Here is a 14,105-nt window from a genome sequence, read left to right as displayed (position 1 = left end):
GCTGGGGAGGGGAGGGGCGGCGGGTGGTGGGAGGGGAACCAAAACACAAGTCGGTCGCGGGGAGAGCGGGTCGACAACCTCGGCCGGGCGGCGTGCCGCGGGAGGCACGAGTAGGCCAGCCGCTTGTTGCACCAAGCACGCGGCCAGGGCCGGCCGGGGAGCCGCCGCCGTGATGGTCCTTCCCCAGCGGCGTCAGCCGTCAGCGTCCTCCTCGGCGGCGGCGGCGGCGGCGGCGGGCCGCGGGGCCCCCGCCCCGCGAGTGACAGTCACGCGTGAGGGGAAACTATTCAGCGTCGCGCGCCAAAAGCGTGACTCACCCGCCTGGCCATAAAGGCCAGAACCCGCCGCCGTTCGCATTTCACGAGCAGGCCGGCCCCAGCTTTGGCTCACGCCTCGCGAGGGGGTGGGTGGAGTGGGGCGAACGGAGAGATCGCGTCGCGAGAGAGAAACAGAGGCGGAGCAGCAGCAGCAGAGGAGCACTCGACGAGACCAGCAAACAAAGTCCTCGAAAGGTTGGGCGGCCGTCTCGGTGGCGCTCTCGGCTTATCTATCGCGCATCTCCTCGAGTCACGGGGACCCCGCGACTCCCTCTTCGCGGGCTGCACGCCTGCACGCCGGGCCTGCACCAGCGTGCGGTCTATGATGTGCCCGGGCAGTGGCGTGACGCCAGGGGGGCGGCCCGCCCGGGCGCTGTTGCCGCACCGCCGCCGCGGCGCCGCCTCTCACGGCCCCACCGTCTACTACTCACCTGAGGTACACCTGCTTGAGCGCGACGCCGGCGTTGACACACTGCTGCGGCAGCTTGAACTGGTCCATAAGGTCGTCCCACTCATTTTTGTAGTTGACCTGCAACAAGAAAAGTCGAGTTGATGAATGGCGAAAGAAACAGATTGAGACTTTGCGACTGCGGCAGAGGAGAATGTTGATCCGAGGCCGTACAGAACGAGCGAGAATTCCCCTCGCGGCGAGTAGTTTAATGGTTTATCCGCGCCGAGCATTGCAAAACCCTCCCCGCGCACCTTCGCCGCGCGGCGCGGCCGCCGGGGAGAAAACTCGGCTTTATCGCGCCCAATGCCAGCGCCTACTGTACTCCGACGAGTGGGAATCCGACATGCTTTCAAGTGTTGGAAAATTTTATTGCATTGTTCCGGCGTTGCTGGCCAAGCTACTGCGACGCAGCCGATTTGACAGCTAATGGGCAGGCCAAATAGCGGTGGTGCGCTGCTCGGCTAAAGGAGTGGTGCTTTTAGGCTTCCTGCCCGGCAGGTGTAGTACCCTTGTTGTGGGGCACTCGGCGAGCCGACACTCGCGGATAGCCCAGATAGCCCTACACCCGCGCCGCCCCGGCGGCAGGGCCCCCGCGGAGGTCAAGAACAGGAGGGGGAGGGGGGAATGGACGCCCCTTGCCTCGACGGCGGTACCGGGCCGCAGCCGCCGGTTCCCAATCAGCTGACTAGCGCCGCTGTGGCGGGGCGCGGCGGGACAGAACCAGCCCGGTGGAGGCAGGGCAGGGCAGGGCACAGCGGAGCGGGCAGAAGCGCCGCGCGCGCGGCCGAGACCACGAGGCGCCCGTCGCGCCCGGCCTGACACGGAGGGAAGTCTGCACTTGTGCAATTCCCACGGGTTGCAGTCCCCCTCCCCCCTCCCCCGACCAGTGCACTAATGGATCTGCAAATGTCCCTCCCCCCCTCCCTCCCTTTGGCATGTGAGTTGGTTCTTTGCCGGTCGGCCGCGGCTAATGTCCAGGCCACCCCTGGAGAAGCGGAGCCCTGCCCTTCCTCAACCCCCGCGGCGGGCCGCGTGTGGGTGGGGTGTTGTGTCCCCGGGCCCAAGCCCAGCCGCCCGGCGGCCCCGGCCTCACCGGCGCGGCGGTCGCCAGCGAAGTGTTCCTCCCCCGAGCCGCCCGCCTTTGGCCCACTGGGGCATGGATGGCATGGGACCAGCCGCGCGCCCGCGCCCGGCACCGGCCAGGGCTGCGCGGCGCTGCGCGGGCTGCGGGCTGCGCCGCACCGCGCCAGCACCGCGCCGCCAGAGCTGCGCCAGGCCAGGCGCGCTTCTCCGCGCTCCGCGCTGCTCTACCCGCCCCGGGCCCGGCACGGCTCGAGGACCCGGCTCGACTCGCATCGCGCCACTGTTTGGCGGGAAAGCAGTTGCCTGCTCGGCCGGCCGCCCCGCCCAGCCCCGCCCCGCGGAGCCGGCCGGCCCCGTTGACACTTCACTTCCACTTCCCCCTGGTCTCGAGCCTCGAGCTCAGCTGTAGTGAGGACGGTCAGGGTCGCTTGCATAACGTACGCCCCCTCCCCCCTTCCCCCCCGGCCCGGTCCCGCCCCGCAACCCTAAGCACTCGCCAGGCCTCTAGCTGCACCCCCGTGCACCCCGAGTCGCGTAGTCCTACAGTGGACTCTAGTGTGGTGTACACATAAGCGCTCAAAGCCACATTCCACCCCCCTGGACACAAGCACTCATCCACACCCTCAGGTGACAGGTGCTGGACACAGAAACCTGATCCATACAGTCTAAGATCTCGTTTAAGCACAAGAGTGGAAAAGAGCACAGGTAATATGTGTCACAGCTGGTGGTGCAAATATTTGACTAATGAAGAGAGCAGAGAGTAAGTCTATAGATTGCCATATAAGTCACAAGCCTAACAACAGCCAACTATACAAAGCACATAATTGTAAGCAGAGAGGAATATCAGACGTGATCAACAATAATTTAGTCAAAAAATGACATACACAACAGATAAGAGACTGATTGACAAAATATAAACTATAAACAGTGGAACAACTGAAGAGTCTAAAGGACTAGATTCGAAACAGTAAATCAAATACAAAAAGAGAAAATCGAAAGAATTCGAACAGTTGTGAGACATACTCATTGCAATGAAACATTACTAGAGAAAAATTATGAAATAAGATGAATGGGTAGAGGAAATTGTAGAAGAGGACATGAAGTCCGACAATTCAAGGTTGTGAAAAAAAATTGGCTTGTAGAATAACCAAACAAAATACAGAGACATGTCCGAAGGGAAGATTATTGCTAATTTCTAGCACCTTAAGACATCATTAGCTTAACCAACTTGAATATGATTACAGCTTCCATAAGTTCATATCTCAACAATTTGCCTACCTTAAGGATATTCTCATTCAAACAAAGCTGAAAATCTTGCTTTCTCATAGTGGCTAGTAATTATCAAATGGAACACGTACCAGAATGAGAGAGAAACAAGGTCTGTCACTTGAAAATACACTGTAAAATTTCGCCCTGCGTTGCTTCACATTTAGCAATCTACTGGTCACAACTACAAGTTTCACAAAACAAAACTCACCTTTAACCAGCCTCCATGCGCGGTAACAAGGACGTAGAGGAGGTACAGGTCAACCTCCTGACCATTAATCTGAGGGACTCTTCGGAAGGGAGTCCTGCAGGAAAACAACACGGGTTTTAATGTGCGAACGGACAAATTGATGATTTGTTTGGGCCATAGCCTCCAAAATCATATCCATGGCAGACCAAAACAAAGCGGCGTACTCACCCCCGGGTATCGTGGAAGTGTTGGAGCTCCCGTAGAAATCCATCACGTTCTTTTTGATATGTGATAGGGTCCTTGTTAAGAACCTGGGCCATAATAAAGCACTTGCACCACTAGTTACACCATCACACGGTTTGGCTGCGGGTTCTCCGCTGATCTCCTCGGCCGAAGCTAATCCAATACGAACAAGTCTTCGTCTCCGTAAGCTGCCCAACTCCCTCCTCAGTCAACGTTGCACTTCCACATATATCGTAAAATCCAGCGTATTTTGATAGAATATTAATCTCCAACTAACATTATTAGTTCCACAAATGCACCAGAAAGCACCGAAAGCTCAACTCCGCCTTAAAACCCATTTAAATGTGTACACAACGGGAGGAGCGAAACAAACGTTGGTTTAGGCCCGAAGCTTGACGCAACTTGCGCTCAAGATGGCGTCGACCATGGATGCTATGAGTGGCGGAAATGTTCTCTTCCAAGTTTTTCATTAATGCATTAAAAGAAGATGCAATTTTTGAATAAATTTTGAATAACGTTGGAGCTACGGACAAAAAAAGCTAGATATTTAAGTCATACAAGGATCACAATCATAAGAATTTTGATTTTAAAACCAAAACTTCTTGTTTACCGCCTTATGAAAATTCTATCTTAGTCGGTGTATGTTCGCTTCGACAAGGCGGTAGTTGGGTGTTTTCCTAACGGTTCCGGGCTGTTGTTTGGTGGGGTCTTTCTGGTCAATTTGATATTTGCTTTTATTCTGAAACTAAGCGTTATCCTTATGAGTGAAAGATTAAACTGGCGGAACTGTAGTGTAAGTCAACGCTTAATTCCGTTTTCATCCATCGTAAGTAGTTTTTTACAAGATATCCACGCACATCACACTCTTGTGGGCAGACAACGTGATCCGTGAAGGCACCCTCGTAGTACACAGTTATCAATAATTTCTGCATGTGTATTGTTAGCTTTGCACGCAGTTGAAATCATTAACTTTAACCAATGCGCACGTGTCGGTTACGACCGGTCCTGAAGTCTTGCGATTATTTGTTAATAAGTTATGACTTACAAACGTAAAAAGTACCACTACGGTGACACTCATTTGAAGAAGAAGTGGCGCACGAAGAGGAGGACGAAGGATCTTGATCAGGTTCGGTCTTGTGCCTTTGACCTATGTTTCATAGGCGTCGCAATTCTTTGCTATCCTACCCCATGCGTCCTCGGTCGTTTTAAATCTGTCCTTCTAGTTTTTCTCGCATCTTGTGCAGTGACACTTTTTTTCGATTTCAAATTATTTTTTACATTAGACTTTTTATCTTGTATATATGTGGCATGTACCTCATTTAACAAATAATAATAATAATTGTTTCTATGAGTGCTGGTACAGTAATGTCAACTTTGTCCCTCTCAGATTGACGAAGATTTAAAAGAAGAGAACGCTGAGAAACTACTCAAACAGCAGGTTGACACTGACAAACCTGGAAAAGCTCAATTTTACTGTCTTCATTGCGCGTGAGTTAACATATCTATAGATTTGCTGTAGGCAAGTTGCTGTTCAACTTCCCTGTAGTACTTGTTTATTAAGTCTTTTCTGCTTCTTTCAGGCGCTACTTCATTAATGACCAAGCATTAAATGAGCACTTCAGGACTAAAGTTCACAAGCGACGCATGAAGGCCCTTGAATTGGAACCATACACCATTGAAGAATCAGAAAAAGCAGGAGGCTTAGGTAATTATACAGCTCCTCAAAAACGCAAGATCGAAACTCAGAAGCCTATTACAGAGGATTGCAAGCGTGCCAAACTTGAAGATGATGAAATGTCTGACGAAGCTTGAATTTTGAAATTCTGGTACAATGTTTTCCCAATCTGCAAGGCTTTTGCCTGTAGCGCGAAGTGTGCAGTACACTGCTGCAGAGAAATGCAGAAGAGGATGCACATCATCATTATATATCACTGGTGACTTGGCTAGTGAATCATGCATTGTTTTGTCGCCCTATGTTAATCTCAACCGCAGGTTTGAGGACACTGAAAAATTAATTAAAAATCTACAGTCTAGAGGTCTCACTGTTGACCTCCCTCAACTGAAGTCTAGTTGGCAACAGTATGAGAACTTGAAAAAGTTCAAGTTACAATTAGACAGTGATAAGTCAGCAAACTTGGTGAAGTTTAATGCAGCAAAATCTTCCCAAAAACCTAAAGTTCTAAATGATTTGAAGGCAGAACTTGATAAAGTCAAAGAAAAGCTCAACTCAGTCAAAAAAGAACTGTGGGATGTAGAAAAGAAAGCAATTTTAGGTGGCTTAGCTCTTCCAAATGATATCCACCCTGAAACTCCTCTAAATGATTGTGAAAAAATTGTGCACGAATTTGGAGTGAAGCCAGATACCAGTAGTCATAGCCCTAGCCATATAGAAATTGCTAACAAATTAGGTTTAATTGAGTATTATGATTCTTCTTATTACTTCCTTAAAGATGAAGCTGCACAGTTTGAAATAGGCCTAAGCTATTTAATTCAAGATAAACTAAAGGAAATTGGTTTCATTACCATGTCAAACTATGATTTTGGCAAAAGCCTTGTTGTTGAGGGTGTTGGTTTGGATCCTAGGGATGCAAGCTCTGTTTTTACCCTAGAGAAAGATTCTGACTCTAAGGATGCAACTGCTAGACTTCACTTAGTTGGAGGGGCTTCCTTGGCATCGTTCTGTGCTTTCCACACTAAAACTGTTACAAATGTTAAAAATTTACCTCTGCGATACGTTGCTATGGGTCGACATTATAACCCTAACGGTGATGAAGAACTACATGGATTGTTTTCAACATGGCAAAGCTCAGCTGTTGAAACATTTGTTGCAGCCGCTGATAAAGAGATGGCAATGGAAGAATTTAAATCATGTTTAAAGGAAATCATTGATCTGTATGAAACCTTAGGTTATCACTTTAGAGTTGTCTATCTGCCACCAATAAACCTCAAACCATGGGAGAGCTTAAGAGCTAGTATTCAAATGTTTTCCAAGAATATGGCGAAGTATATAGAAGTAGGAAGTTTGAGTCTCTGTGATGACTATATCAGTCAACGTTTATTGATATGTTGTGAAACTGTTCCCGGGAAATCAGCACAATTTGCACATCTGATCTCGGGCACTGTTGTGTCCGTTCCTCGCATTTTAGGTTGTATATTGGAATATGATTCTGGTGGTTTTAAATTACCTTCAGAAGTCCTTGCTGCTATAGCATAAATTGACAATATTGTAAAGGGAAGGATATTCCCTTTTCATTCCATAGTGCATTATTATAGCTCAATATCTTTGCTTTGGCAGCAAAATAACTTATACTGTATTTTTGAATTACATATGAAATTTTAAAAAGACTTGCTCTAGTATGTTTCATTTTCCATGCAGTGATTTCAAAATGGAATATATGTTTTTGTAATTAGTTGATAGATTAAAATTGTCATCCTAGACTCTCATTTGCTGTTAATCTTGATGCTGATTGTGTTGGCTGGGTATATTAATTGTGCTCGTGGTTGAAGTTTTATATAGTTTTATATAGTGTTTCAGAATAGAGTAAATAAATTGATACCTACCTAAGACACTGCTAATGAATCATAAGTACATTTTTTCCCAGTCAGAATTGTCACATCTACAAATATTGTAAGTAGACATCGAAAGTCTATAATCGGTCTATTTTTGGACCACATTTACGTCTTTCCTGTATGGTCCAAAATTATATACCTCTGTTTTTATTTAAATGTAGCATTTCAGTGGTTTCTAACTGGAATTTCTATTTTCTTAAACTGCGAATATGATTTCTACCCACAGAATAATACCCTAGTAATAAGAGGGTTATTCTGTGTTTTCTTTCCCTCATACGACAAAAATAAAATTTGAACCATATTATACAAGACTTAGAGAGCGATAACCTTCGTTAACTTACTACAGATAAAATCATTGAATGATATACTCTTACTATATATTAAACAGAAAAGAAAAACAAGCAACTATGTCACAGGCTTCAAAATTTAATTGGTCTAGTCCAATTTTACTTGGTAATCAATCGTCCCTACTTCATCTTTAACCTTTACAAAATATGCATGTGATTTGCCGAAAACAGTATTTTGATACCATGAAAGTTTACTGTTAGTCAAGGCCTATGACCTGCAGCAATGGTTGAAATTTACGTACAACCTGTCATGTCTATCACTGTTGTCCTGATTATCAGCATTTTCATGTAAAAATGAAGTTTAGATTACTTTATAATTATTATCACATTTAAAGAATTTCCTACCTAGGTGATAGTTCACTTTTATGAAATATTTTTAGCTAATGCAAACATGTGTGTTTGTCCGAGCTTGAATTGAAGGGAAAGAGACTTCCAATGGTCTGAAATCCCTAAGTTCAGGTACAACATACTCCCGGAAACTGCTGCATTGTTGCATAGGAATAAATGCATGTCCTTCGCCTTGCCTTGTCCCCCCAAGCACAGCAGGTGCTTGAGTTGCCGCATACTGCAAGGCGTACTGCACGTGTCAGTCAGCATGAAGTTTTTTTGGATCAGTAAATCTTGCAGTTAGAATGTAAAATATTGTTGGGGTGGGAACAAGAAGTATCAGCAAACTGTGTGTTAAGGGCTCAGTAAGCTGTGTGATAGAAATGATTCCATATGCATTAAGAGCCCAATGAACCAACACAGTAACAACATTGCCAGTATCTGTGAAAGTACTTAACACAAGAGCTGACATAGACTGAAACAAAATAGAGAAACATTAGCCAAAATATTACTGATTACAGCTAAGTCAGGATTTTTCTTCCTTGTTACCTGATCAAGCTCAAGAGCATAATGAGCTGCATTAGATATGACAGATAATACAATTATAATATAGGGAAATGAGAAATCTGTAACATTAAAATACAAATATTAAGAAATATGTTTGTTTCAAACACAGTTACACGGTTACACTAAAAATAATGAAAACGTACATATAAGACCACCAAATGCTGCATGTATTAGAGACAACAATGGGAAGAAGTACATAGCAGCATAAATGCTCAATTTACCAGATATTGGTAAGAAGTGGCCAGCAACCCAAGGTCTTATGAGGAGCATTAAACTTACAGCAATTGCATAAAACATAAAAACCATGGTGTACCTGCAAATTAATGAGACTGCATTATGTGAGGATTTTTTTTTAGTTATGAGATGACAATTCTTTTCTATTGACTACTGTCCTACTATCAGTGAAAGAGGTACTCACAATGGGTACACAGCTTCTTGAGTGCAATGAAGAGTATTTTCATATTGAGGACTTGGATTATGAAAGAGTGTGTACCAATCAGATAAGTGATGAGTATGGCAAGACCTCACACTGAATTCACCAACAGGATCTACAACTAAGACTGTTAAAATTGCCGCTGCAACTGTTTCTATTACAGCGCATACATGAAGAGCAAGACTGGAATAAACAAACAAATCAAAATAATAAATTTGTCACTTAGCTGACATGCTCAACAATGGAAACTCAAAAGCTTACCCCTTTTTCCTGACTGTTGTGTCAATACAAAACAAATGTAGAACACACACGGTAATAACAACAAATCCTAAATAAAGCCAATCATAAAATATTGGATTGTCTTTACACAGTTCGCAAATTGATGAAGAATTTGAGCGGAACCCTCTTGGACAGGCTCCGCATTCTGACAAATTGCTACTTTCGAGTAAAGTTCTTCCACAGTACATACCAGGACAACGACTCTGCAAGAAAAAATAACAAAAGTGAAATAAACATCTCTAAAATATCAATTACAAAACTAAGAATTAGTTATTACCATGGTAATATTAGTGTTTTTAGCAAGAAAAAAGTTGTCACAGTAGTCAGTCTTAAAAGTACACAGGAGGGCACCTCCAATTGCCTTTTAAAGCTTTAGGATGTAAATTGTTGACAAACTAACATTGTTTAGATATTTTATAAAAAATACCGTAATGAACAAACAACTTTAAGTAACCACAATAAAAATGAATTTAGACAGCAGAGTAGACGCTGATTGAATTACGAAATTTAGTGGGGTCTGAAAACCACATTTTCAAGCAGAAAATGTGAATTTAAGGGAAACACCACAAAGATTTCATCAACAAATCTGTTTACACGCCTGCTCGAAACCTCAAAAAATTTCTAGTATGTCGTCTGCTTGAGTCTGACGGCTGTTGTATTCTACAATCAGCCAGGGTTTGAATGGAACGGGGAAATTACTTAGTCGTATTGTTGATTGAAATACGCCACTCATAGGCTTGTATTGTTTATTAAATTAAAATTAAAATTCCCTTAACGATTTTATAAACGTCTAAAAGAAGCAGAACGTCAAAGGAGGGAAGAAAGCTACGCACGAGAGCCGCGCTCTCACGAGGCAGCGGAAGTAAACACAACTACGACAGGCGTTTGTTTTTTCTCGCTAATCACGAGAAGAGGACGGAACGGAACAGAACGCAACGCCAATTCACGACACACTATTTTCAGCTTTATGTAGTTTTCGGCAAATTTGTTTTTGTCAGACAGTGTTTGCGTGTGTTTTTTTTAACCTCTGGACTATCTGTTCGCACGCCCGTCGGACTGGTGCGTTGCGTGGAACCATGACTGCAAGCCTGTACATGAAGTCCGTCGGGGTTTGGCCCATTTTAAAGTCAAGAACGAAGGTGTAGTGCTTTGGTGATGGCGGTCGCCCGTTCGTGTTCCGTGACCACCGTCTTCTTTTAGTCCGGAGCGACGCCAACCTTATCAGTGGGAGAAAATGCAGTGTTGATCGCCTGAAAAAGTGTAATAATATCGGCGCCCAGCCCCCAGCCTACGCTTTGGTCCGCCTAGCGACACAAGCCTGCCTGGCCTGCTCTGCCGAGGTTAGCAGCCACCCGCGGCACGATCAAGAAGCACGGAACAAGAAGGCCCGAGCCCAAGGCTAGGCTAGGGTGGACCTGCAGCTGGCTGCACCCGTCTGCAGCTGCACCTGTCCCGAGGGTGTGTTGTGGTGCAGTGCCGGCCTGGAAAATGCTCAAACCTTATGTACGTGACCGATTGGCTTAAGTCCGACAAGCCCGATTGGATAACACCACCCCAACACATTTGTCAAGTGGAATGCAAGTGGAATTTGTGTGAAGACTGACTTTGGTGATGTTAGTGTGATTCTGAGTGAAAAAACAGTGGAATCTCGGAGAGAATGAGTGCATCAGGCGCGTTTGTGGATAGAATAGATCCCTGGGGCTCCAAGGCTTCACTCAAGAAAAAGAAAAAAAAGTCGCAGGGCTCATCAAGATACCGGAATGCTGGAGAAATGGAATTACAAGCCCTCCCTTATCTCAAAGGTGAGTACTTATTATTTTTCAGTGTTTTTGTTTGTTTTGGTTTATTTGGAGAAGTTTTTAGTTTGGTATTTATGACAGATGTCATCTATGATGGAGAGACAATTTGTGTTTGTAAATAATGGATTTAATCCTTTCAATCATTTATGGCAATTGGCTGGAAATTGCTGTTCTTGCTTGATAAGCTACACAAAATATATTATTTTATACTCATAAGTAAATTGCTTTAACACAATTGAAAATAAACAAAAACCATTGCTTTGAGCCTTATTATAATGCCTATTAAAAGCTGCCGCCTGCTTGTCGAACTCTATCCTTATAGAACTACTACATTTTGATTGTCTCCTACTTCTCATCATATTTAATTCAGCTTTGTCCCAATTATGATCATCTTTGTTGAAAGGGGTTAATTTGTGTGATTTCAACTTTATGATGAATTCGGCAACGTTTTTTTGCCAGTACTCTTATTTTTTCTATTTACTTAAAAAACATCAATCTCCCATTTTGCCTCAGAATCTTTTGCAGTGTGACATATCATTTTTAATTTTCCATTCATTTCACGTAAATGTTCTGTATCAGTTTTTGATGTTTGTAGTCATTGTAGTTCTCTCATTGATCATTAATCTGTCCTGAAGTAAGAGGCCTGACGTTTTGGTGTCACATCATCTGCCATCATCACCATTTACATGTGCGTTTGTTGTTTCTGGGAATTCACCATGTCCATCATTTTACTTTATTTTTCTTGTGCACCCAAAAAAGTCATTCATGTCTAGAGAACTCTGTTTGTGGTCTTGATATTGATATGGCTTTGCCGCTTTATTGCTCTAGTTATGGCACATTCGCGTTAATCCTGTTAGCACGGCCGCCGGCCGCCCCGTGAAAGTGTTGTCCTGTTGGCACTGCGGAGGTAGCAGAAGCACACGTACCCCACTAATTAGCAGGCACCTCGCCGGGCCCGGAAGCGAAGCGCTTGCCAATGCCCCCCCCTCTCTCCTCTTCTCCCATCCCTCTCTTTCTCTCTCCTCTCCCCGCGCTCTCCCCTTTTATCCTTCTCTTCCAGCCGAGCATAACTCACTACTTACTCACCCCGCGGGCCGCGCGAGCCCTTCTTCTCCTCGTGACCTTGCTCGAAACCGCTCGCGCGCTGTTGATACCATGGCGTCGTCCTGCTGCTCCAAATCGATGCTCGACACCCCACCTGTCATGCCACTTTCACTGCTTGTCCCTTCTCGCCCCTTTTCCCCCCTGCATTTTGGTTCCTCACTTTCCACTTCCTTTCGCCACTCTGAAGCTCTGTGCGCACTATTTTGATGTAGTGACGACCCCCCGCCCCCCTCCTTGCCCCGCCCCGCCGCCGCGTGGCGTGGCGCGCTTCAGTTTACGCAGAGGCAGATGTTTATCTGCTCTACCGCTGCCAACATTCCTTTGACTACTCATAGACGCCACTCTGGAAAAAAAAAAGTGATATCAGCATATGGTCAGGAGCTGGCACTGTAACTGGTTGGCGTCTTATGTCGCCAAATTATTGGCGTTCAAAGACGCCAATTTTTGGCGTTCTGAGAAGAAGAACGCCAACCAGTTTACAGTGGGTACGTTTGAAAAGGGGTAGGGGGGGTGGGCATGACCCCCAACCCCCAATACGACCTTTAAACGCCTGATGGTTGGTCAATCTGCAGTGCAATCGACCTGCGGTCGTACGAAATCCGCGACACTCTAACAAATCGCGCGCTGCTTCAGTGGATATTATTTTTTTTATGGCAGTGTACACGACGACGGCGTTTGCGCTGCGCACCTTCTTTGTGACCCCGCGCTAGGCGGCGAGTGTTTGGCGACTGCGTGTGTGTGTGTTGTAGCCGGCGTGTCACACCGTGTCACGTTTTGTGCCGCGTCACTCTTATCGCCGTAACGTCTGTACGTGCGAGGGGAAGGGGAAGGGGGGGGGGGAGGTACGGGACGGGAGGCCCCCGTGTGGGTGCAGCGGGCGCACCGCGGTGCAGTCAGTGGGGCCCCGGCCAGGCCCGCGGGGGCAGGGCCCGGCAGAGGCGAGCAGAGCCAAGCAGAGCCACGCTGGCGCGCGTAACCCGTCACCAAGGCCGCCCCGCCCTGCCCCGCTCGCGTCACGCAGTGGGTCCAGCAGGTGTGCGCGCCCCGCCCTGCCCCGCCCTCTCCTTGCTCGGCACTCACTCGCTCGGGTGTGTGTATTGCAGGGTTTAGAGGCGCGGAGATAGCGGGGCAGAGCAAATGCTTAATAAAAAGTCTCTTGCAGGTGCGTTGAACTCGCGCGGCGGCCGCGGCCGGCGCCACTAGCTTAGGGCAGGACCCGCGGCAGGAGGAGGACCTCGCGCCTCGCACGCCGCTGGACCGGGGGCCGTTATGCAAATCAAAACGGACGGGAATAGGCCCGCGCGCGACGCGCTTGGAGGTTGCCGCGCCGCCGGGGCGCCCGCTTGTGCGGTATAGTGCGGCCCCCTTGGACAGACCGCGCTGCGCTGGGGGACACTTTTCTTTGGAGTGTGCCTGGCTGGGTCCGTCCGGCCCGTCCCAGTGACGCGCGGCCGGGTCGGGCCGGGCCCGCCGCGGACTTGTTGAGGTCCTTTGTCGCCATGGCGACGGGCGGGCGGGTCGGCGTTAATTAATAGCAGCAGCCGCGCCTCGGGACCAGCGCTGCGGCCACTTACAGGCTGCAGGTGGCGCGGCAGAGGGCGAACTGTAGAGGGCTCCCCGCCCGCAGGCACCCGCAGGCACCCGCAGGCACCCGCAGGCACCCGCATGCACCCGCAGGCACCCGCAGGCACCCGGAGGCTCGGCGGCAGGTGGCAGCTGCGGGTGGTGCAGAGGAGAGCGGCACGTGGTGGCCAGGCGCCAGCTGCCCGGGGCGGTCGGCCTGGAGGCCGGCGCGCACGCACCCGCGGGTGGTACCGACGGCGTCAGGTGGCTGCGGCTAGGCTGGGGATGCAGGCGCCAGCTGCCCGGGGCGGCCGGCCTGGAGGACGGGCGCGCGCGCACCCGCGGGTGGTACAGAGGGCGGCAGGACGGCGGGCGGGGGATCAATAGGGCGCCTAGCCGGGGACGCGCGGTCGGTTCGGGCCGGGGCCGGGGCCGGTCGGGGGCTTTCTCTAACGTCCTTGCCGGTCTTGTGGTGTTGCAGGTGAGTCGTCCTCCCCTGGTCCTCCTCCTCCTCCCTGCTGGGCGCGCTGGTGCCACCATGCTCACGTAAGGGCTGCTCCCCCCCC

General features: G+C 48.2%; 5 protein-coding genes across 11 annotated transcripts in view; 3 read left to right on the top strand and 2 right to left on the bottom strand.

Moving 5' to 3' along the window:
* LOC113203784 (AT-rich interactive domain-containing protein 2) overlaps nt 1-4,172 on the bottom strand; it is a 26,098-nt gene extending 21,926 nt beyond the window's left edge. For 3 of the 6 annotated variants that reach the window (XM_026418652.2, XM_026418654.2, XM_026418655.2), the window contains exons 1-3: nt 3,536-4,170; nt 3,329-3,422; nt 749-846 (exon numbers count right to left, since the gene is read on the bottom strand). In XM_026418652.2, the coding sequence (XP_026274437.1) occupies nt 749-846; nt 3,329-3,422; nt 3,536-3,627 (284 nt within the window). In that variant the 5' untranslated portion in view covers nt 3,628-4,170. Of the gene's footprint in view, nt 1-748; nt 847-3,328; nt 3,423-3,535 lie in introns of all 6 variants that reach the window. The other 3 variants (XM_026418650.2, XM_026418653.2, XM_026418656.2) reach the window with 2 other exon arrangements.
* A 277-nt stretch (nt 4,173-4,449) lies between these two features.
* On the top strand, nt 4,450-5,476 carry LOC113203746 (zinc finger protein 593 homolog). The gene is made up of 3 exons (XM_026418588.2): nt 4,450-4,676; nt 4,938-5,038; nt 5,131-5,476. The coding sequence occupies exons 1-3, from the start codon at nt 4,587-4,589 to the stop codon at nt 5,360-5,362; spliced, it is 423 nt and encodes a 140-aa protein (XP_026274373.1). The 5' UTR covers nt 4,450-4,586; the 3' UTR covers nt 5,363-5,476.
* LOC127748596 (serine--tRNA synthetase-like protein Slimp) lies at nt 5,382-7,115 on the top strand. The gene has a single exon (XM_052272561.1). It carries the CDS (start codon nt 5,382-5,384, stop codon nt 6,762-6,764), a length of 1,383 nt encoding a protein of 460 aa, XP_052128521.1. The 3' UTR covers nt 6,765-7,115.
* LOC113216987 (JNK1/MAPK8-associated membrane protein) lies at nt 7,052-12,170 on the bottom strand. Of its 2 annotated transcripts, none has more exons than XM_052272564.1 (6): nt 11,959-12,170; nt 9,056-9,276; nt 8,780-8,977; nt 8,505-8,674; nt 8,344-8,420; nt 7,052-8,269 (listed from the first exon to the last, which is right to left on the bottom strand). In XM_052272564.1, exons 2-6 carry the CDS (start codon nt 9,259-9,261, stop codon nt 8,054-8,056), a joined length of 867 nt encoding a protein of 288 aa, XP_052128524.1. In that variant the 5' UTR covers nt 9,262-9,276; nt 11,959-12,170; the 3' UTR covers nt 7,052-8,053. The 2 variants fall into 2 exon arrangements, with proteins under 2 accessions (XP_052128524.1, XP_026292607.1); XM_026436822.2 differs by lacking the exon at nt 11,959-12,170 and adding an exon at nt 9,351-9,820.
* LOC113203745 (serine/threonine-protein phosphatase 2A 56 kDa regulatory subunit epsilon isoform) overlaps nt 9,965-14,105 on the top strand; it is a 29,763-nt gene continuing 25,622 nt past the window's right edge. The window contains exon 1 of the mRNA XM_026418586.2: nt 9,965-10,875. Coding sequence (XP_026274371.1) covers nt 10,731-10,875 — 145 coding nt within the window. The 5' untranslated portion in view covers nt 9,965-10,730. The remainder of the gene's footprint in view (nt 10,876-14,105) is intronic.

The sequence above is a fragment of the Frankliniella occidentalis genome, unplaced genomic scaffold (genome assembly GCF_000697945.3).
Source record: "Frankliniella occidentalis isolate FOCC.00 unplaced genomic scaffold, Focc_3.1 Scaffold212, whole genome shotgun sequence".
In the NCBI taxonomy this organism is placed as follows: domain Eukaryota; kingdom Metazoa; phylum Arthropoda; class Insecta; order Thysanoptera; family Thripidae; genus Frankliniella; species Frankliniella occidentalis.
Note: the sequence above shows the minus strand (reverse complement) of the source record. Positions and strands in the feature narration are given on the sequence as shown.